The following is a 21156-nucleotide window of genomic DNA, read 5'->3' as shown; positions in this document are numbered from 1 at the left end:
TAAGTATCATAAAACCAGATCACCCTTGAGATAAATAAATATAATAAAATACACACACCATAATATACAATTTCACACATTCCAAATCAGTAATGTAAAGTACAATAATCTAAAAATGAGTACTGCTTTCGGTTGCTGTTGGCCACCGCTTAAACTTTGTTGTAAAATATTTTATATATTGGATTAATTTTATTTCAGTTGGTTATGAGTTTTCCATCCTTGTGCAAAGCTGATTGTACAAATTTAATCACAGGAATAGTGAGGATTTAACTGTAACATTGCCAACTTTTCAAAGCCAAAAATATTAACATGCCCAAAACTGCTCTTTCACAATTTTATGAGCCCAAGACTCTTAACGGTGATCAGCATATAACATAACCTTTAATTAATAGAAATCACAAATGACTGCACGTGAATTCTCTTTTGTTTTGATGCACTGCTTCATCTGCATTTCATCCAAATGATGCAATACCTTCCTTTGGCCAACACGTGACGCTACATTGGCTGTCAAACTGGCTTTGTTTTCAGCAACACTTAAGGCAATCAAATATGTAGCATAACCCATGAGACAGGTGTTTCTTGTTTGCAACAGGTAAATATCAACATCAAATTGCATTATTTTATTGGGCATATTTAAAATATGTTTCAAACTGTCCGTTTGCTTAAACCAGTTTTTCTCTGTGTGGTTGCTCCTTTATAAGTCAACCTGGTCTTAATATATTCAAACTTAAGACTTTGTTTGGTCTGTTTAAATCCAGATCTGTTCTGACTGACAGTCATATGCAGGAGAAGCTTTTATATACTAAACATACAAAAACAACACCTACATTTTTTTTTTGCATTGTCACTGACAAACACACCAGGGATAGGTAACTAGTTTCAGTAAAAAAACAAAACAAATGAGTCGTCTATAACTCTCACCCTAAGATTTCCATTAGGACTAACACTGAGAACTTTGCGGGAAAATAGGCAACATTTCCTTGTTCCTTGCCAGAAGAAGTCAAGCAAGTCTGGCAAAGAAATGGAAATACCCATGACTAGAATTAATTTGTGCCATGTATTTTTAAAAGCCAGTTACACCTATTTGATAATGTCATCTCTGTGAAATGTCACACGCCCTTTGGAAAGAAGTCTTGGCAGAACCAGTGTTTTTTTTCCTTACACTGTTTCATCATTTTAGATTGGCATATAAACAAGTTTCAAGAGGAAATCTTAAGCATCTATTATGGTAAACTACCCCACACCCTCGCTTTTACCGACAACGCCAACGAAATAGAAATCACCTTAATCTCTCCACAACACACCAACAGACAGGAAAACAGACAGACACAAACCAAATAAAAATGCTTCCTCATGCTGATTCATGATATAAAAGCTCAGCCCTCATAGAACAGTGAAGAAAAATAATAAACCTTAATTAGTGCAAGCTAAAAACATGTGAAATGAGCATCTCAGCTTGTAATCAAGCTCATTTATACAGAAAAATATATGAACCCCCCCCAAAAAATGTATTTATTTCATCATGCATTATATATACTGTATATATCTTTTCTTATATATATATATTATTTTTATTGAAATATTTTCAATCACAACATATAAACCAAACGAAAATCAAAACCCATAACCCAACCTAAAGACACACACACACCTGCACTCACACCACACTCACATACACACTTACACCAAGAGAGGAGGGGTACAAATAAACAACAGAAATTTGTCTGAACCATGTGTCAAGGACACAATGGCTTTTTTCCAGGTAATCACAATTTTCCCAATCATGTTAAGTTTCATTTATATTGGCCCTTTTCATGACAAAAAGTTTGAAAATAGTCTACGTTCTCATCTTTCAGGCAGTCATATTAAGCTAGCAAGCTCAACAACTAAAGTTAGCTCTTGTTAGCTCCTGTCAGTTAGCTAGTTAGTTAGTATCATGAATGTAGAATTTGTCCTGAATAAACAAATGGCTTTCGAACAAAGAAAGAAACATCAGCTTGTGAACACTTTGACATTGTTGTTGCTCTAAATACCAGAAGCTTCTGGCACATTCCGGTAGCAGTTGCTGCGCTTGCTAGCTTACAAGGAAGGTGCACAAGAGGGTAGTGCTGGAGAGGACAGAGGGTTTGACAAGTTATCAAAGATAAACAGTCTGTGCCCCTGGCTAATTCATTAGCTAGCAAATTTGCTAGTTAACAGTAATATTTTCCATAGAGTGAGCTTCTATTTGTGGTTGTAGCTGACCAGAGCTGTATTTTTATTTGACAAAGAAGCTAAGAGAGCGTGTGGAACGTAGCAGAATAGACGCTAGCTAGCTAACCTGTCCATGGGGCAAACAAGTTGTGGTTGCAACATGTCTTTCAGTACTGAAATCATCATGACAGACACAGATCCTTTAACTGTTAAAAAGTGCTTTATTTTTCATGGATGAAAAAAGGTGGTATAAAGTGCAAACATTTTTCACATGTAAACAGTGACTGACACATAATGTATAATCATAAAAATCACACCAAACCCAGAATAAACAATTATTTTTCAACACTCTCTGACCTAAAATAATAAGTACAAGATAATTGTGCTTTGTGAACTTCAAGACAAGTGTTTTCTTCCAAATACAGCAATGGACTTCTTCTTCGTTTTTTGAAAACTAAACAAACCCCTTTATCTAAGATTCGCACACCAGTAGGCTAATAAGAACAATGATGGCAGGTGATGGCAGGTGTGGTCAAACATTATAGCAGTTTTACAATCTTTGCGTAGAGCAGAGTACTTGGACGTTTTTCTTTTTTGATGAGGCACTCAATTGTTACGTTGCTGAACCTGTTTCAAAAGTTTCATTACAACCTCTTTACTTTGATCTGTATTCTACTGTAGTTCAGCTGCTTGTTTGTTATAGTCAGTTTGTTTGGTGCAGATTCTTCTGAAGCGGCTAAACTGACTGATGGGGAGTTTTTTTTTCAGGTGGACTGGATGGAAACACTAATGTAGAAAAGAACGTGTCAATCTCTTTTCTATATCAGTCGGTCACCAGTGTCCTGCCATCACGTTTTACAAGAATGTCCAGAAAGCTGATTTTATCTACAACATGAATTTGTAGAGAAGAAGACTTTTTTAAAACGAGCTAGGTAAAGCGAACGCAGGTTTGGAAACAATTTGCTGCACATGACGGTGCCTTTTATATTGCTTTCTAAACATAAAAACATTTGTAGTTATCACAGTCTCAGCTGGATTGCTTAAACACCAAGCACTTGGTAAAGACACAGGTGGTCTTTTAAGGCATTTAAGCCGCCCCAGTGGTCAACATAGGTGAATAAGTTCTGTATGTCCATAGTGACTAAGCGAGCATCACTGCTTTGATCATCTACTGTGTGTAGATTATTGATCATGTCCATTGACTCCCGCGCATAAGATGGAACGGCGGTGACAAAAGGCTTTATGAAAAATTGCTTTTTTATTGCCCTGCACCTCGTGATGTGCGTATGACAACCCTTCTTCAACAAGCGCAAAAATGACTCATACAATACATGATACACTTTTTATGTGCCTCTGTTGCACTGAACGGTTTCAGCTATGTGCCATCTTAATGTAGTCAAAAGTCCAGTCCAGATAATCTGTCGTCAGCGCCGCGGTTGCATTGGTTTCGGGTAACTGTAGTTGCTCATCTGTCCCCAGGTGCCCATACGGGGGTCAAGCCAGCTGGTTTCAGTGTTCTGCCTTACATCTTCATCACTGTCCTCCTCTGAACTCTTCCCAGTGCTGTCTCCCCTCACACGGGGTGTCTCCTCTTCGTCCTTACTCAGGTGGCAGAGACGACAGACCCTCAGCTTCTTTGTGGGGTGAATGTTGCTGATCACGGCCCGTTGCTTGGAGCAAGAGTTGCAGACCAAAAAGCCACACTTTCTGCAGTGGTGTCGACGTCTGGTCGTGGTGAAGGTGTTGAGGCAGCGCATGCACTTGAAGGCCGCTTCGTCTGGTATCCAGGAGCTGGCGAAGATTGTACCCGCCTGGAGGCTGCCATCCTGCAGCAGTCTGGACTGGCAGTCTTTAATGTGACCCATCCAGGCCTGCTTCTCCTCATACGAAGGGGCGGACACGTAGAAGGACTTGCGTGGTGTTCGGATCAGCCATTGGTTACTCATTTTCAAACCATCCTCCACGTCCTCCAGCTGAATGTCCTCTGAAATGACGCATTCACAGGACATTAAACATGGTGACAGCATATTTTGAGAGCAATGAATTAAATGTAAATATGGACAGATAAAGAAAGGCATGTATCAACATTAAATTCAGATTAACACTTAGTTCTTTTTAAACTGTGAAATTGTTTAGATCCTTTACGCTAAGCTTTCTTCATTCTTTGGTTAGTTTAGTTTGTTTATCATTTTCAAAGTACTTTAAAAAGTGATATAAAACAATAACCTGATGCCTTTCCCTGCAGCTGTGTGACTGTTTGAAGAGCTCAGAAGAAGCAGAAGAGTTTCTCACCTAGAGGGAGGATTTTCTGTTTTTTGTGCCAGCGCCCGTTCAGAATGATGCTGCCATAAACCAGCACATCATTGAAGAGGAAGAAGCCCTTCGGCTGGGGCTTCCGACGACCCTGCTTCATCAGACGGCCTTCTCCCATCAGAATCCGACCGGCCTTGGATAGGGGACGCCCTACGGTGCCAAATGAATTCTCTAACGCCTGTATGCGGTCCTGGTTCTCTCTTTCAAACATTAACCGGCTCATCTTGCTAACCTGAAGTCTGGTGCAGCTCTGGATTCTCAAATGAACACCTGGCTTTTTATCCAGCCGCGTTTCCTGGTGATGCTGGGGACTTTCCAGGTTAAGAATGAAGATAAACAGGTTATACAAGAAATCAAAAGAGGTAGAGCTGTGGGGCAAGCCCAGAGCAAGTAATACAATTATATGTGGGAGAATCAGAGATACTTTTGATGCACCTGAGGACAGACATTTTATACACCTTTATACCTCCACTGTACAAGAGAAAGTACATTTTTTACTGCTTTACATGTATTTAAAGATACAGTTGCTTATTGAATAATTTCATTCATGATCAGCCGATTAAAATACATGATTAAACAACAATATAGGAAGCGGTCGTACAATAATAGCATCATGTTAATGCATCAATAATAAGGATCAAGTAATATAATAATGTAACAATGAAACGGGCTGCTCTGCACAATAAGCCCTAAAGTTTATTTTGTTGCCAATACTTGTACTTGTACTTGTACATATGTTACATTTTGAATATCGCACTTGTGCTTTTAATGAAGTTTCATCACTACACGTCAAATATGAAACAAGTGAAACAAGACAGACTCCATGCTAAGGGCTCTGCAAAGCTCACAGAAGTGCATTTAGCTAAATGCTAACGTTGCCATGCTAATTTGCCAACAAAAACAGTGCTTAGGTTAGGCTGTATAATGTTTATTATGTTCACCATGTTAGTTTAGCATGAAAGCATGCTAACATTAGCCAGAAAGAACAGCTAAAGCAGATACGAATGTCATTTACTTCGACCAATCAAAGTACTGCACAAATTGACCTGATGGTGGCCCCTCTGAAAAGTCAGAGGATTAACAAAATAACCTACATTAACAGAATGAAAGACACATTAGTATTCGAGCAACAGTAAATGTTCATCAGCACGGCTGTGATTTGGTCATAGGCATAAGGCTGTAGGCTTAATGTCACTGCCGTGCTGATATACAGTACAACAGAACTCCCTCTCGTGTGATAATGTTTTTATTCGACGGTTCTAAAAGCAGCATACTGAAGTAAACAGAAAAAAAGCGATAAAGGATTTTTTTTGTTTATTAATCTTTCATTTGGCTCCGCCTACACAGCTACTTCCTCATCTTGACTGGAACTGGACAGAACATTTTCCCGCACTCGTGTTTATTTTTCTACACGTAACAGCAGAGCAGCTACTTTTATCTGTTTTTCCAATTTATTATGCAACCAGTGAACGGTCTGCTGACAGTTGTTCAGATGGCATGATTCTGAGGTATCGGCTTGATCAGTCCGAACAAAGACTGTTGTTGTTGTTGTTCAGAACACATGAAGCAGAGTGATACCTAGGTAAAGGCCCCAGTGCAGTTATACTCCATATCAGCACTCATATGCCTCTAGCCCTATTAAATTACTTTGTCAGAACTAATTGGTGTATAATACAATAATTTTAGACCAACATATCCAAAAACTCTGGAGACATTTCAACAAAAAACCTCAAATGTGAACCTAATGGCTGCAATGGAGCAATATTCATTGGGATTCATCCTCACGGGACCATGAATGGCTTTATAGAATCTGATTGTAGTAAGAGGTTTCAGTCTGGATTAATGGAGGACTGACCAAGTTGGTAGCTCACTTACATTGAGCTTCATAGAGCCATACCTCAAACACCTATAACGCCTCATAAACAACTTGCTAAATTGGACAAATTGGACAACCTGACAGTTCAGTGTGACTGGTTGAGCAGCTCAGCCAAAACAAAACAAACAAACTTTCATCACAACACTCCACACTGCCAAGTCATGTCACATACTGCATTTCTCATGTTGAGTGATATCTGTGCAGGTTCTTTAAGTAGGCCAGTCTTTGGAGCATGTCACAGGTTCTATAAGACAGTAATACTGCTTGTGGTTAACACAGGTAGGGGAAAGTTCAAGGGAAATCCAAAGGAAGAGCTGGAGGGAGGAGGTTTGGGCGTTTCACTAAATAAATTATAAATAAATATCAAAGTTCCATTGATATGACAGTGAATTTTAAGTCAGGAGAACTACCTAATCATAAATTATAGTCAAACAAATTGAAAACATGTTCTTAATTTTCTCTTAATCTCCCTACAGCAATAAATAGACTTCATGAAATGATGTGACTAAAAAAAGTAAGTATCTGGTATCTGTGTCTGTCCTAGGCCTGTGAATCAGTCCAACAAGTTCATTCTAAGCAAATGAAAAGAAAGGATTGGATGAACCACCTGCCAACATTTTCTTATTTAAAACAGGTTTAATGTGTCTGGGCTTTAATATGTCTGTATACTTTCAAACTCTAGCTTACTCTTTCTTAGCATAAAGAATGGAAACAGGCCCAAACAGCAAGCCTGGCTCTGTCAAAAATAAAATAACTAGCTTAACAGATCCTCAAATGCTAACTACGTTATGCTGACTGCGGCAGGAGGGGACAGCTAGCAATGTCTTTTAAGCCCCTCGGAAAAAGACTGAGCTCCTAAGCCCCCCCCTCCCCCTTGTTATTTTGTGATGGAAGTATTTATGGAATATTAACTGTAATATATATAATGGAGACATTGATTTGAATCAAATTTATATAACTGTTGACAAAATAAATAAACTTAATCTTACGTCATTTACGTAATATAGTTACATTGACGCGATTGGACGCAATTGAGGATAACCGTTGAACTTCGTGTGGCTTGTTTAGTACCTTTGCTAATGTGTTAATATGTGGGAGAATATAAACATTTCTCTTACCGTTTCCAGTCCAGAAGTCACAACAAGTGTTGAACAGATTCAGTGAAATACAATAAGTTCGTTTTTATCAGCAAATACCGCGTTATTGACAAGAAACGAGATAAGGGGGGCGAAGTCGCGAGGATCATAGATCGCTAATTACAGCAACGAGGATGCAAATAAATTGCTAACGTGCTGGAGGATATTGCGATGCCAAACATAGAGGACAATGAGGAGGATGAAGAAGACCAGCATTGATACAGTAAGTTAGTCTTGTGAGCTGAAAGTTAGCTACTTCTGTCATGTGCTGTGTGTCTCGGGCTAATGCTAGCTACAGCTGGAAGCTGCTGCTAACTAGATTTATGTGTTGTAAATGGACTGTACTTCTAAAGCTGCTTTTACACTACATGTCAAAGTCACCCATTCACACACACATTCACACACTGATGGTAAAGGCCTAAGTGTCAATTTCAAATTAGATCTATGCCCATTCATACCTGATGGCTACGCCACTGGGGGTAATTTGGGGTTTAGTGTCTTGCCCAAGGACACTTTGACATGTGACTGTAGCAGTCAGGGAATCAAACCCTCAACCTTCCGATTTAGAGACGACCGACTACAACTGAGCCACAGCCGCCTATAATAGTAACATTATAGTTAAATCATAAAGTACCTGCTTCAAAAAATGTACCCCCCATCGCTCACCAGTTTACAGTTCCCGGTGCTGTAACTTGTATTAATCAATTATCCTTTTGCACTGTAAAGAGACACAAAAGATGCAAAGATAAGCAGACTATTAATCTACAACAACAAGGAAGTTTTATCTGTGATGGAAATCATCGTGAACTCATCTGACTTGACTCTCCAGTAAAGCACACATCGAGGCCAAGCTGGCACAGAGCCCTGCTGTGGTTGGCAGAAACATCCCAATAAAAAGTTACATCGATGCTTGTTGTGAAAGAGGACTTTCAGGGCCTTTCCCCACTATGTGAACAAAGTGCAAAGTTAAGAGACAATTAATAAACCAAGCAGAAAAACCACTTTCAGTATTTGGTTTACATGTCGAGCTACAGACCTCCCCGTGTAAGGAGTGTCATAAAGACAACAGAAGTATTCTGTGGCTGTTAGGGAATAATATAAGTAAGGCTTTATTAAAGTCTAAAGAAAACTGGTTTGAAAATATCTTGTCAAAGCCTTAAGTAAGGGACGTACCTTATGTGCATATCTAACATTGAGTTAGATCTCTGTAAAGCAGAAGTTGTTGGAGGGATTGAAAACACCCTGGATGAAATCAAATTTCTATTTCCAAATGTATTTTTTCAGTTAGAGATTTTAAAAAATTGAAGAGCGTGTTTAATATGGATGTGTTTCAGTTTGATAAGTTTGTCTCAGAATCGAACAAAAGATGAGATAATGTACTTTTTAATGTGTATTCATCCTCTAGTATTAGTTTAAGTGTTTTTGTCAGTGATTTATAATTTTACTTTATACAATGAAGGCCTGAAGATTGTTGATGTTATTATGTTACCCATTATGTTCTTTTCACAAGCTGGATTAGGTGTCTTGTAAACCCATGTCTGTAACACAGTAAATAAAACTCATTTATTGTCCTTCAGCTTCATCACAAAGGGGACATCTAGTGGCCACAACTTGCCATAGCAGTTCCAGGAACACAGGTGAGGCCTTAAGAAAGAGCACACACAGTTTATTTATCTTTATTTAATTTCATTACACTACTCTACAGGGTGACAGGAAGTATGGAGACAATTCTGTTGGTCTATGTCAGATAGAAAAATCAACTTACATGCAGATATTATTCCTCTTTCTCCTCTCTAACACATCTGCTTGCATCTTTATCCCTACGTCTCTCACTTACTTTTCAATTAGTGAACATACTTCTGGCTTAACAAACAAAGATTAAATGTCGATCTTGACTGTGGGCAATCAGTTGTTATGGTTCAGCTTCTAGTAGGGGATTGGTCCGTAGTAGGCGGTGTAAGCGGCGATGATTCCCTGTGTGTCCATCATGTCCTCACAAGCCAAGTTGGCCTCGCACACTTCCCTCAGACTGGGAGAGAGAGAGAGATAGGGGGGAAGGGGAATGATCACACAGAGGCAGCTCACTATCAGTATCTTGTTTTAACTAACTTGTAAATTGTAAATCTCTGTATGATTAAAGGGTGGAGAGGAGGTGAGCAGAGCCAATGGGGAAAATGTGGGACTAGATACAACCTCCAACTTAATTAAAGCCAAACAATAAATATGTAACCATAGTTGATAGAAGTTTTCCTTTTCTCTGTTGTTTTCCTGTCCCAAATATGTGGCAACAAGTTGATCCATAGATAAGACAAATGTTTTGACAGAATGAAAGGGGTACTTTGAAGTGAAATCTATAAGTATTTTGCATTATTTTTTCTTATTGATGATGGAGGTAAAGAGTTCCACCTCAGAAAATCAGCCTTGACCCGGGCGACTATTGCAGAATATTGATAATAAAGTTAAGCAGGCATCTCAATAGGTATTTAAAACCTAAATAACTAAGTTGAAAAGAGGTATCAGATAGTAACAATGCAGAGGGATTTATGGGATCGCGTTTACTGTTAAGGAGATTTACTTTAGCGCTGAAGAATTCTTCAGCATGGATAAAATGGACCAAATGTTAGTCATTATATCTGATAAATAAAGAAGCACATCATCTGCGTAAAGTGAGATATTCAGTTTGACCCAAAAGAAAGTTTCAGCAACCGACACTAAAAGGGCATTCGTGGGTTCTGTTAAACCTGAAACACATACTGTATATGCTGTTAGATTTGACATGTGAGTGTGTTTACTCAGCGTTGTTACTCATAAGCAATGTGAAAGAGGAGGTGGCGTAAAATACCTCTCCAGCTGGGTCAGGGTTAACTCTCCAGGAGCTCTCTTCTGTCTCACCACAGTGGAGGCCTGCTCCCGCTCCACAAACAGACCTGCACATCGCGCACATTCAACACAACTTATACGTCTGATAGTAGACATGTCAAAGATGTTAATCAATCAAACAAAATCAAACACAGTTGGAAGTTATAAATTAAAGTTTTAACGAGCAGTAAAGCAGAAAATCAAGAGGCATTTTGTGAGGTCAGATGTTGGAAATAAAACATGGATCATTAGAGGATGAGTTTTTAAGCAGTGTTTATCATAATTATAAATGTATGCAACTAATGAGACCATTATTACACTTTTATTAAACAAAATTTTCAACTAATGATCAGTGTTTGTACCTGAAATTTATTTTTTTTCTAGCTGCACTGTGGAAATCATCAAGTTTTCATCTCTTAACTGAACTCAAAAAAGTTACATATTAATGTAAAGCTAATTATACAGAGTCAAAAAAAAAGATGAATTATGATCTTACCCTCCTGAGCAGGGTTGTCACCAGCCGGCTGGGAGGCATCTGTCAAACATGAGGGCGAAATATGAATAATGATATCGATCATTTTGTCTGTTTTTTCAGAAGAATAAAACTCTTAGTATGAACGTTTGTTGAAGCTTAAAAACTTATAGAGCAGCATAGTATAATAATAAAGTAGTATACCATGTAGTTTTAATAAAAGTCTTATCTTACATGTGTGTTGTGCAGCTCTTACCTGAAGTCAGACAGACGACAACGAGGGACCAAAGAACCAGGATGGCCAAAGTCTTCATCTTCCAGCTTCTTCCTTCAGCGTCTGCAGAATCAGGCAGCAGGTAGGACTCAGACAGCTTTGTCACAACTCTCTCCTTTTCTTTCTTTCTCTTTTACATATATACATAAATAGAATTATAGATGCAGCCCTCACTACGACACGGGTGTGTGATTGGTTGGGGAATCATGTATCACACACCCACGCAGACGCAGAAATACAAACGTCCACGAAAAACATGAATCCAAACTCAGATTTTGCTTAAATGGACATAAACGTGAACACAGAGAAAGAGTGTGGAGTCTGCTTCCAAAAGGTGTTTAAAAGCATAGGCGATGAGAACAAAACTCAGCAACAAGACTTGCCTTCAAGGAACAATATTTGACACCTTTTTGTGGTTGTTTCAGCTGCCGAGAAACCAGATTGTGATTCGTTTTTTATGCTCTGTTTCTTATTCTGCACCCTCAAGGGGCCATTTTTATGAAGAAAAACAGTTAAAAAGTACATTAAATTTTGTGATTTAGCTGCAGATTTCACCAGACTACCATCTGCCAGATTTAGGGACTGTAATAAAAAGTTAAAAGTAAATCTTCTGGATGCAGTGCCAGCTGGCAGCCTGCAGAGGTCACAGTTTCACAGCACACTCGCACACATTTAACGTTGTTGAGGGTCATTAAGTGCACACAGCAGAGAAACTCAGAAACCACAGCCCCACATTATGTGACATGATTTCGATCGGAGCGCTCTCTCTCTCCCTTTTATTACTAGCCGCAGTGATTTCCTACATAAAAGGCAACATTTAGAATCAACCCCAGCCTGTTTGAAGAGGGTGAGTTAGTATGTTGGAAGATATTTTTACCAAAACAAGACGGCTGTTCTCCAATAAAGTGGAGGAAAGTTACATGCAGTGAAGTGGAACATGCATTTATTTTGATTGAAACACAAGTCATCTTACACTATTTTTAAAGCATTAAAGCGACTCCTTTGTATTTAATTGGTTTATTACAAAGAGGCATCCCTGGTAATGTCGAGATCGAGTTACAGTCTCTGATGCTCTGAAGCTGCTAAATACAGAACAGGATTATACAAACCATCTTTTCCTCTTAATTTATGACATGAAGATCTTTTTGCTCTTCTTCTTACTCTTTCCGACTTGATATTTACATTCTGGACCGGTTCGGATGGTATTACATGAGCTGTAATTTCACTGTCTGGGTCAGCTCTGCTGCCTTGGCTCATTTTAAAGACAGACTTCAAGGATTTGACCTCAGGACGACTTTAATTGTGCACATATGCGGCCCTGTGGCAGCAAAGAACAGCAAACATCCAACCGGACCATCTTTCCTGTACCGTGAGACGCAGACATCTGCTGACCTGTCTCTGTGTGCGAGTGTCTGTAGAGACGAGGATACTGACACACAGATGTTTGCTGCTTCGTGCAGATTCCTGTGAAGATTACAAGAAACCAGAACTCGACCTCACATATTCAAATCAGCTCTTTAACCGCTTAATGAGCCGAAATATATTTACTCCATCTCTGCTGGAGCACAGTGAGGGATGATAACTTCTTTATACTCAGCCTGCACAAGATGATAAACCTATTAGAGTGCATATTAGCTTTAACTCTTAGTTTCAATGTCTATCTGCTGTTCTGCATGTTTCACACAATACCTGTGTTTGCAACATGTCCCTCCTGAACCCAAAATAAATCCTAAAGCTGTTTTATAACCACTAAATTGACACTTATTAATCTGAGGGGAGCTGGTAGCTGCGTGGACTTCATCTGATCAGAGCAGGGCTCCATCCAACAGAAGCAGGGCTCCATCACATGCAACGTGAGAAGGCACTGACAAAGGAAGACTTTTGCAATGAATCAATTGCCAACGCTAATATTGCGATAACAAAACATAAGAAAACAGTTTTTGGCTTGAGAGGCTTTGGGCACCTTGTGAGATGTTAAAGGTATAATCACAAAGATCTTTAATTTAAATAAATGTGTGTTAAGTCTCTATCTATCGCCGAATGAGGTAACACAATGGTGACTGAGCCTACGGCCCACTGATGAAAGCCTTTGCATTTGCAGTATTACGGATTGGGTGTCTGTGGCGACATTCATGTAAAATATCCCAAGCGGGTTTTCACCCAGCAGTGGTTGGTCTGCCAGAGAGGGTAGGCAGAGCTAAGCGGCTGCTTTTCCGCTCTGCAAGTGTTGTGAGTAAACAGTAATCTACTATGGCTGAACAAACAAAGAAAAGATGGATGACTACAGATACAACTTCAAAAGCTCAGATGAAGCAAACAGTAAAAAAGGAAAGCGACCGTCAGCAAGGAAAATCAAGAGTTACAACCGGAGCCAACCGTGGAAGTCAAACATGCGACACTGCATGGATACCGTTGCAGTTACCGTTTATGGCCATAGGTGCGGCCAAAGAGAACGAAACTGAGATCTTCAAGATTAGCACTTTAACACTTGCTGGTCTGCTTCTGTAGGTCATATAGAGGCTTAAGTATTAGATGGAGACTCCTAAACTCTTTAAAGAGATTTATTTTAAACAGATATTAAATCCTCAAAGAAGAAGCAAAAAAAAACAATTTTTTTCTTCTTTCCTGCCCCATTTATCGTCATCTTCTGACCCCTCAGATTGAACTTGTGACCCTTTGGTGCGGCCCGAGTCCTATGTTGTTAACCACTGGACTGAACTGAAATATATATAATGCTACTTATGCAATGATGCATCAGCATTTTGTGCCTTTATTGAAGTAGAGAGGACAGTGGATACAGTGTCTTAAACAGGGGAAGAGAGAGTGGGGGATGACACGCGGCAAAGGAACCTGGGACCATTTTTCTTTGGCTGTTTTTTTGTGAATGAACTCCTCTCCTGAAGATTACCCAGCTGATCTCACAAGCCTTCATGTTCGTCTCTTTAAACAATTAAAGACAAAATATGTTTGGAGCCTCAAAATCAGCCCTTTCATCTTCAGCATTTTGGAGCAAAATAGGGCCATTACTATCATTTTACCATCTGCCGTGCATCACAAACACGGGTTGTTCTCACGCAGACATGTGGCAAACAAATGATCTGAACAGGATGAAGACAAAAACCCAATGAAGGGGATTTTATTCATTTCAAAGCATAGAAAAAATCAGTGACAGCAGTGCTGGCCTGGATAAACAGGTGGTTAATGAAGATAGTGGAAAGCATATCAAATAGAGCTTGTAACGGCTGTGAAGGAGGTGTGATAATAGTGGATAAAAGTTATCCTGAGAATACAGACGAGATGATTTTCTACATGTGTGTAATGACGCCTGGGCCTCGCTGGATGTCTCTGTGTTTGTATAAAATGTGTCACATCCAGAGCAGGCCAAAAAAACAACTATTAGTTATATAAAAGTTGTGATACGTGGAAAGAATGAAGGCATTTCTTCTCTCCAGACGATAATGGTGACTGTGCGTTTGACAGACGGATGCTGCTCAGTATCGTTGATTCACAGCCGGTCTCTGGGGCTGAGGCCTCGAGCCAAAGTATCTCTGGTAGGCCTGCTGGAGGCCGTGACGATAGGCGTAGGAGCGGCAGGGGGAGTAGTCCTCGCAGGTCTCTGCACGCCTCTCCGCCAGGGACTTTATCCTCCTGCAACGATCCGACAAAAACACAGACATAGAAATGCAGACAGAGACAGTTAGAGGAAGAATCATGAGACCAGAGGAGAATCATAATCAGAAGCAGCTTGTGTCTTTTTTTGTTCTTAAATGGTTGGAGCGTTTATCGTCAGCTTCAGGCTCTGTGTGTTTGTGTCAGAGGAGGTTTCCAGCAGATGTGAATGTTTAACAGTCTAATTAACGTTTCTAATGATCCCTAATGTGTGTGTGTGCATTTTCTCGCTCATGTGGCTTTACATATGTGCATGATAAAGGAAGCGTGGTGTGCTTTGCATGCACGTCTGCGGTCGTGTGTTTTACCTCGGTATGCTGTAATAGTTGGGGATGTTCGGTCTGGATGGGTTGTATACGTTGCCTCTCTGCGGCGTGATGAAGGAGTTCGCTTGGTTCGGCGGCACGAACAAATCTGGAACCATAAAACTTTACTTGACAAAAATCCCTGTTTTAAAAGTCCAGTCAGGCTGACGGGGGTCAGGTGAAGTTAAGGGGAGGGGGTGCGTTAGTAAAGGGTCAAATGAGGGTTTGCTTTTGTTAGAATGCATGCATGTTTTTCCATGAACGAGAGACATTTAATCACCTTCAATGGATTCTGTGCTTTCATGAGACTCTACGGGAAAAACATGGAATCGGGTTAAGCATAACTGATGACTCACTGTTTAAACTCTGATACAAAACATGTTATGAAGATTTATAGACAGGTGAGGGTGTCGGGGAGGATATGTACCATAGCAGGCGCAGAGCGAGACCGCCGCACAGAGTGCCACAAACTGCAGAAGGCTCCTCATCCTGGGGGCTTGTTTATCTGCCTGTCTGCTGGGAGAAGGAGGAGAGGTGTTTCAGTGAGTCGTGTCAGCACTAAAGTAAGATTCAGAGACAGAGAGAGAAAGTGGCTCAGATGTTGGGTAAGCAGGAACGAACCACAAGCAGGGACAGACGTCTCAAAGAGGCTCAAAGTGTCTAAATCTGAGCTAGTGGTTTTGTGCACATGAAGCTAAATCCAGTCGGACAGTCTATAAGGTATTGCATACATTTACACATGCTGAGAGGCTGCAGCAGAACGTATGAACCAAACTGAGCTGTGTGAGCAGTCTGAAGATCCTCGCCGAGATAAACAAGTGTCCAAAGGTCTTTTCAGAGCACTGGACACAAGTCAGGGCCAGTCCACAACCGCCACTCAATATCTGAAACCTCAGTGTGAAGGGAGCGACCATGAGAGAATAGCTGTGGCTGAAGACGCTCTCCAGCTGACCACTGATAGAGTCCGAGAGGAGTTATTGCAGGACGAGACATAAAAAAAGAACTTTACACTCAGATTCCACATAAACACCGACTCATGCACGAGTGAGCTACAGTAAGGCGTGTGGCACCTGTAAAAACAGCAACACCAGATGTCTGCACGCACACGCACACGCACACGCACGGACTGTACTCGCATGCCTGCTCTGCAGAGAAGCTTTCATCCCCATCCTCTGTTTGTGGCATTTGGACGGGGTTCTGTTTCAGCAGCCCTCCTTCCCCCCCCGTCAATGGCAGCTTTCATGATATATAAACACACACACACGCTCACACGCACACACTCGTAACATCAGCCCCTCTGGCTTATCTTGGCTTTCGTGGACTTGCATTGGGCACAGAAAGAGCAAACCTCAGGCCTAAATGTTGGAAAAGCAGCTACCAACGACTGGCAGAGACACCTAGGCGAGTGTGTGTGTGTGTGTGTGTGTGTGTGTCAGGTGCTGACTACAGTGTCTACAGAGTTTTATGCATGTCTGAGTCTTAGCAGGGGTCCTGGTGGGTTCATATTCCCAGCTCTGTGGAAAAAGCCACAGGCATGATGCTGGGCACGCGCAGAGCCGACCTGAGGCTACACATTAAGTCCTCCTTACACACACACACTCGCACTTAAGGCCTATTGTACTATGATGTACTCTGAGGATTGCATTTTGCAGCATTAGTCAGAAAATAACACAAAAAAACATCTCTATATGACATGAGTTAGTAGTTTAAAAGATGTAAACTATGTCTCCTCCTTTGCTGTTAGTTTAAAGAGATGATGTTCTTACCGTGAAAGATTATTATGCAGTTAGAAGTTTCAAATATCTCTCTGTGTGTTTTTTCTCCCGAGGAATATTTCCTAATTCCTCCCAGCGAGTCTTTTTATACTCACCTCTAGTGCCCCCACCCCTTCATTTCAACCCACCGACTCTCCTCCCTTCTCGTACTATCACCCCCCTTTTCCACCACTCCATCAGCCCGGGCCATTAGCTCACTCTCTCCCCGACTCCCACGCCTTCACCGAAAAATACAGTGAAGAGGGTGAGGAGGAGGAACAAGGAGAAAAACAAGCGGGTGGTAAACATAGAGACAGAGACGGGGGGGAGGCTGGCACACTGATGTCTGACAGGTACATGATAATATTCACTGCTGTTTGCCAGCATGGCAGCATGATATGAGAAGACAAGCCAGCATACAGGTACACATTTAAATGCCCCAATAAAGATATAGACTGCAGTGATGATTGTTCAAAGGAAGGTTTCAGGTGAACTGGCCCTTTAACTGTCATGAATGGAAGCTGTGATCTCATATCTGCTGTGAACTCTGTGCTTTTGAGCATAAAAATAACATGTCTGTGCAGCGTATCACAGCTGGGAGCAACAGAACAAGGCACCTTTTCAGGCACGTGTTAACCCTTTAATGACCCAACACCAAAACAGAAAGGGATTTATTTTCCCCTTCAGGTTCTTGTCTTTAAACATAAACAGTTTAATAACGGGTAAAGTAAAACCTTTCGCCAAGAATAATAATAAAATGTTTTTGTTACACACTTGTATTTTCCATTGTTTTGGAAGACACAAATGCTTTTTTAACCACAACTTTTTCCCTACCTGCTTTACCCTTTCAAAATAAAAGCACTGGTCTGTATAATGACACAGGAAAATATTCACAAAATCTCCTAAAAATTAAAATAAGTAAACATGAACAACAGATTATTTAAGTCAGTTACATACACACACATACGTCTCTGTCCTAGCTGGTAGCTACACCTTAAATTATGGTAAGATTTTCATTTAAATAAATGTCTGTTAAGTCACTATCTATTGCCGAATAAGGTAACACAATAGTGATTGAGCCTATGGCCCACTGAAGAAAGCCTTTACATTTGCAGTATTACAGACTGGGTGTCTGTGGCAACATTCGTGGAAAAAATCCCATGTTGGTAAAGTTTGTTTTGTTGTAAAAGTTGGATACATATTTTAATTTAATTATTTTTCAGAGCCTCTCCTTCCTCCTGAAACAAACAAGCTGTTTTGCCATTCAAAGGTCAGACCTTAGCCACGATTGGCTGACAGTGTTTGTGTGATCCCACGTGGGGGAGCGGCCGCACTGTCACTCCAAAGTTGTAGAAAACATGGCTGCTCTAGGATCGGTTATTCAGCCTTACATGTACGAGCCAGAATCACCAGGAGGTATCAGAATGGTCAGCTGAAATCTTGACAACGACTTGACTACAAGCTTGTGCAAGAAGGCAGCCTGATGTGAATGATGTTGAATGACGATTGGTTGATTTCAGCTAAAGCAAGATTCTACGTAGAAACCTGCAGCTGTTCTGATCGGCCCATTTCAGAGGAGACCTTTTTAAAAATGCAATTCTGTAAAAACACGGAATTATAAACACCCAAAAATGTGAAACCCATGAAAATATGAGAGTATTCATTCCAAAGCTATGGCCCCTTTAAGCCTTAATATAACTAAAACAGGTGAGTTGGATAAAAATGTAGCCCCGCTACAGTCGTCATTAAAAGACAAATTAGCTAAAGAGACAAAAACCATGTCTTGTACCAGGCTGTGAACACGTTTTCCTCTGCTGTTAAGTTAACATTTTAACATGGGGCCTAATGAGGGCTGACTCGCTTTTGGAGTCAGCCTCTAGTGGCCACTCAAGGAACTGCAGTTTTTGACACTTCTGCGTCGGCCTCTTTTCTCAGCCCCTGAAGCTGCCACATTGTCTCAGACGTATATCCTCTTTACCTACCTCCATTAAACTGACCTTTTTCTACTCCTGCTCCTGTAATGACCTTTTCTCTTCAGTTTAAGCCTGCATGTTCTCTGCAGTCTCCCACTGCTAGTCATAACCATCATGCTCTCCTCCCTGCAGGGCGTATCCCGTCTTGTCTTTCACTTCCTACGAGGAAGCGAAGCAGCACCCAGTTAGTGACGCGTTTTCCATCAGCCAGCAGTGGTTGGTCTGCCAGAGAGGGTAGGCGGAGCTAAGCGGCTGCTTTTCCGCTCTCTGCAAGTGTTGCGAGTAAACAGTAATCTACTATGGCTGAACAAACAAAGAAAAGATGGATGACTACAGATACAACTTCAAGAATAAGTGAAAATCCAAAGAAGAAGAAACAAACTCGACGCTCAGATGAAGCAAACAGTCTGAAAAGGAAAGCGACCGTCAGCCAGGAAAATAAAGAGTTACAACCGGAGCCAACCGTGGACGTCACACATGCAGCACTGTCTGGATATCTGGGAAGGGTGCTCCTGCAGTTACCGTTTATCGCCATAGATGCCGCCAAAGAAAACGAAAGTGAGATCTTCAAGATTACAACTTAAAAGCATACCCTGCTTTATCATCAGTTTGACTCTAAATGGGATCATCATTTACAAAATGAACATCATGCTGTGTTTAAGGAGACTTGAAACTAGCAATTGAGACCATAAACTTGTTAGAAAGAGATTAACTGAGGTATTACATCAACTTGATGTATTTTGCAACCAGAGCAGACGCCCCCTGCTGGCCATTAGAAAGAATGCAGGTTTAAGGGACTTCCACCTTGGCTTTACTTTTCAAACCAAGAGGCTTCATCCACTTCCTTTGGTAACAAAGGAAAAAAAACCATATTTGACATAAAACATGTAAAATGTTAATACATGTGGTCGTGGCAGCACAGCTGTTCCTCCTTTTGTGGTTTCCGACTGACAATTCCTGACTTGTTTTTCACCCGTTACAGTATAATGTGGACACAGCCTGTAGGCAGGCGTGTTATTGTGATTAAATAATGCTTCCTTGAATCATTATTATTCGTAGCACTTTTCTTTTTTACCTGAATAATGAGTGTTTTGGCTAAATTCGCTCCAGTTGACGACAATTTTCTCATTAAGTTGTTATGGCTCGAGATGTTGTTGACAGGTTCAGGAGACCTTTAGAGGGTTGGAAACTTTACATCACAGTAAAGATCTTCTGATCTTCGTCGTGCACCTCCGTTACAGCTGATGCAAAGAACAACATCCCCATGGTGTATATCTGAGAGTTATGTAACATCACATCACATTTGGCTCAGCCACAACACTCTGTGAATAGCTGTGTGAAGGCCGACCCCAGCCGCCAGTAAAAACGGGAATAGGAGGACGGGCCTTACCGGGAATCAACGGATCTCAGACAGACAGATAAACATTGAGACAGATGCAAAGATGGAGATAAACGCGGCGGACAGATTAGAGAGGAGGGGAATTCAGGTCTCTGAGCGGAGCGAGGGAGAGAAAGAGCCGGCTGTCGAGGGTTTGGTGTTTTTGGCGCTGAGGCTGCAGACTTTTTTGGTGATGTGGTCATATTACGCTGTTAACTCATGAACCACTCCTTGAGGCTGATTTTAAATGTCCACTTACCAAAGACAGATACGAACACAAACGAGGGAAAGAGGTGAATGAGAGGGACTGTTTTATTCCTGATGTTTACATGCAGCAGGGATTTGTAAATACAGTTAAGTAGTAGGAATTTGTTGGTAGACGCAGCCTGAGGAGAGGCAGAGAGAGGGTGAGTGGGAAAAGATGGAGACGGTGATTACATGGAACAAAGTTGTCACACAGACTCTTGTATTTAAGCGCCCATCTCTAAAGTCGTATTTCTGCTGTTCTCCTCATGTGCATCCATCAGTACTTTTCCCTTCTCTCACTCCCTCTCACACAGCTCGGGTCTTGTTCTGACCGGCCAGTCGTCAGTCTTCACAACAAAATATCTGGCTCTGAAGAAATGTTATGAAATCCCAAATAAACATGTTTATTTTTGAGCGGGGACGTGTGCCAGAGGCCCTGATAAATGATAAATGAAAACAGAAGGAAGTGAAAGACAAGACGGGATACGCCCTGCAGGGAGGAGAGCATGATGGTTGTGACTAGCAGTGGGAGACTGCAGAGAACATGCAGGCTTAAACTGAAGAGAAAAGGTCGTTACAGGAGCAGGAGTAGAAAAAGGTCAGATTAATGGAGGTAGGTAAAGAGGATATACGTCTGAGACAATGTGGCAGCTTCAGGGGCTGAGAAAAGAGGCCGACGCAGAAGTGTCAAAAGCTGCAGTTCCTTGA

The 21156-nt window shown here is 41.0% G+C and overlaps 3 protein-coding genes across 3 annotated transcripts; all 3 read right to left on the bottom strand.

Moving 5' to 3' along the window:
* Positions 1 to 2417: 2417 nt before the first annotated feature.
* Positions 2418 to 4743, bottom strand: LOC138604232 (pleckstrin homology domain-containing family F member 1-like). The gene is made up of 2 exons (XM_069676110.1): positions 4486 to 4743; positions 2418 to 4177 (listed from the first exon to the last, which is right to left on the bottom strand). Exons 1-2 carry the CDS (start codon positions 4727 to 4729, stop codon positions 3618 to 3620), a joined length of 804 nt encoding a protein of 267 aa, XP_069532211.1. The 5' UTR covers positions 4730 to 4743; the 3' UTR covers positions 2418 to 3617.
* Positions 4744 to 9215: 4472 nt separating this feature from the next.
* Positions 9216 to 11178, bottom strand: bglap (bone gamma-carboxyglutamate (gla) protein). The gene is made up of 4 exons (XM_069676319.1): positions 11106 to 11178; positions 10874 to 10912; positions 10361 to 10445; positions 9216 to 9547 (listed from the first exon to the last, which is right to left on the bottom strand). Exons 1-4 carry the CDS (start codon positions 11161 to 11163, stop codon positions 9445 to 9447), a joined length of 285 nt encoding a protein of 94 aa, XP_069532420.1. The 5' UTR covers positions 11164 to 11178; the 3' UTR covers positions 9216 to 9444.
* A 3055-nt stretch (positions 11179 to 14233) lies between these two features.
* On the bottom strand, positions 14234 to 16997 carry mgp (matrix Gla protein). Its single transcript, XM_069676021.1, has 5 exons — positions 16864 to 16997; positions 15525 to 15610; positions 15378 to 15407; positions 15101 to 15206; positions 14234 to 14771 (listed from the first exon to the last, which is right to left on the bottom strand). The coding sequence occupies exons 2-5, from the start codon at positions 15583 to 15585 to the stop codon at positions 14615 to 14617; spliced, it is 354 nt and encodes a 117-aa protein (XP_069532122.1). The 5' UTR covers positions 15586 to 15610; positions 16864 to 16997; the 3' UTR covers positions 14234 to 14614.
* Positions 16998 to 21156: the final 4159 nt, after the last annotated feature.

Source organism: Semicossyphus pulcher, unplaced genomic scaffold, assembly GCF_022749685.1.
Source record: "Semicossyphus pulcher isolate SPU_LCO1_2020_fin unplaced genomic scaffold, fSemPul1.0.p SCAF_25, whole genome shotgun sequence".
NCBI lineage: Eukaryota > Metazoa > Chordata > Actinopteri > Labriformes > Labridae > Semicossyphus > Semicossyphus pulcher.
This window is presented reverse-complemented; position numbering and strand designations above follow the sequence as displayed.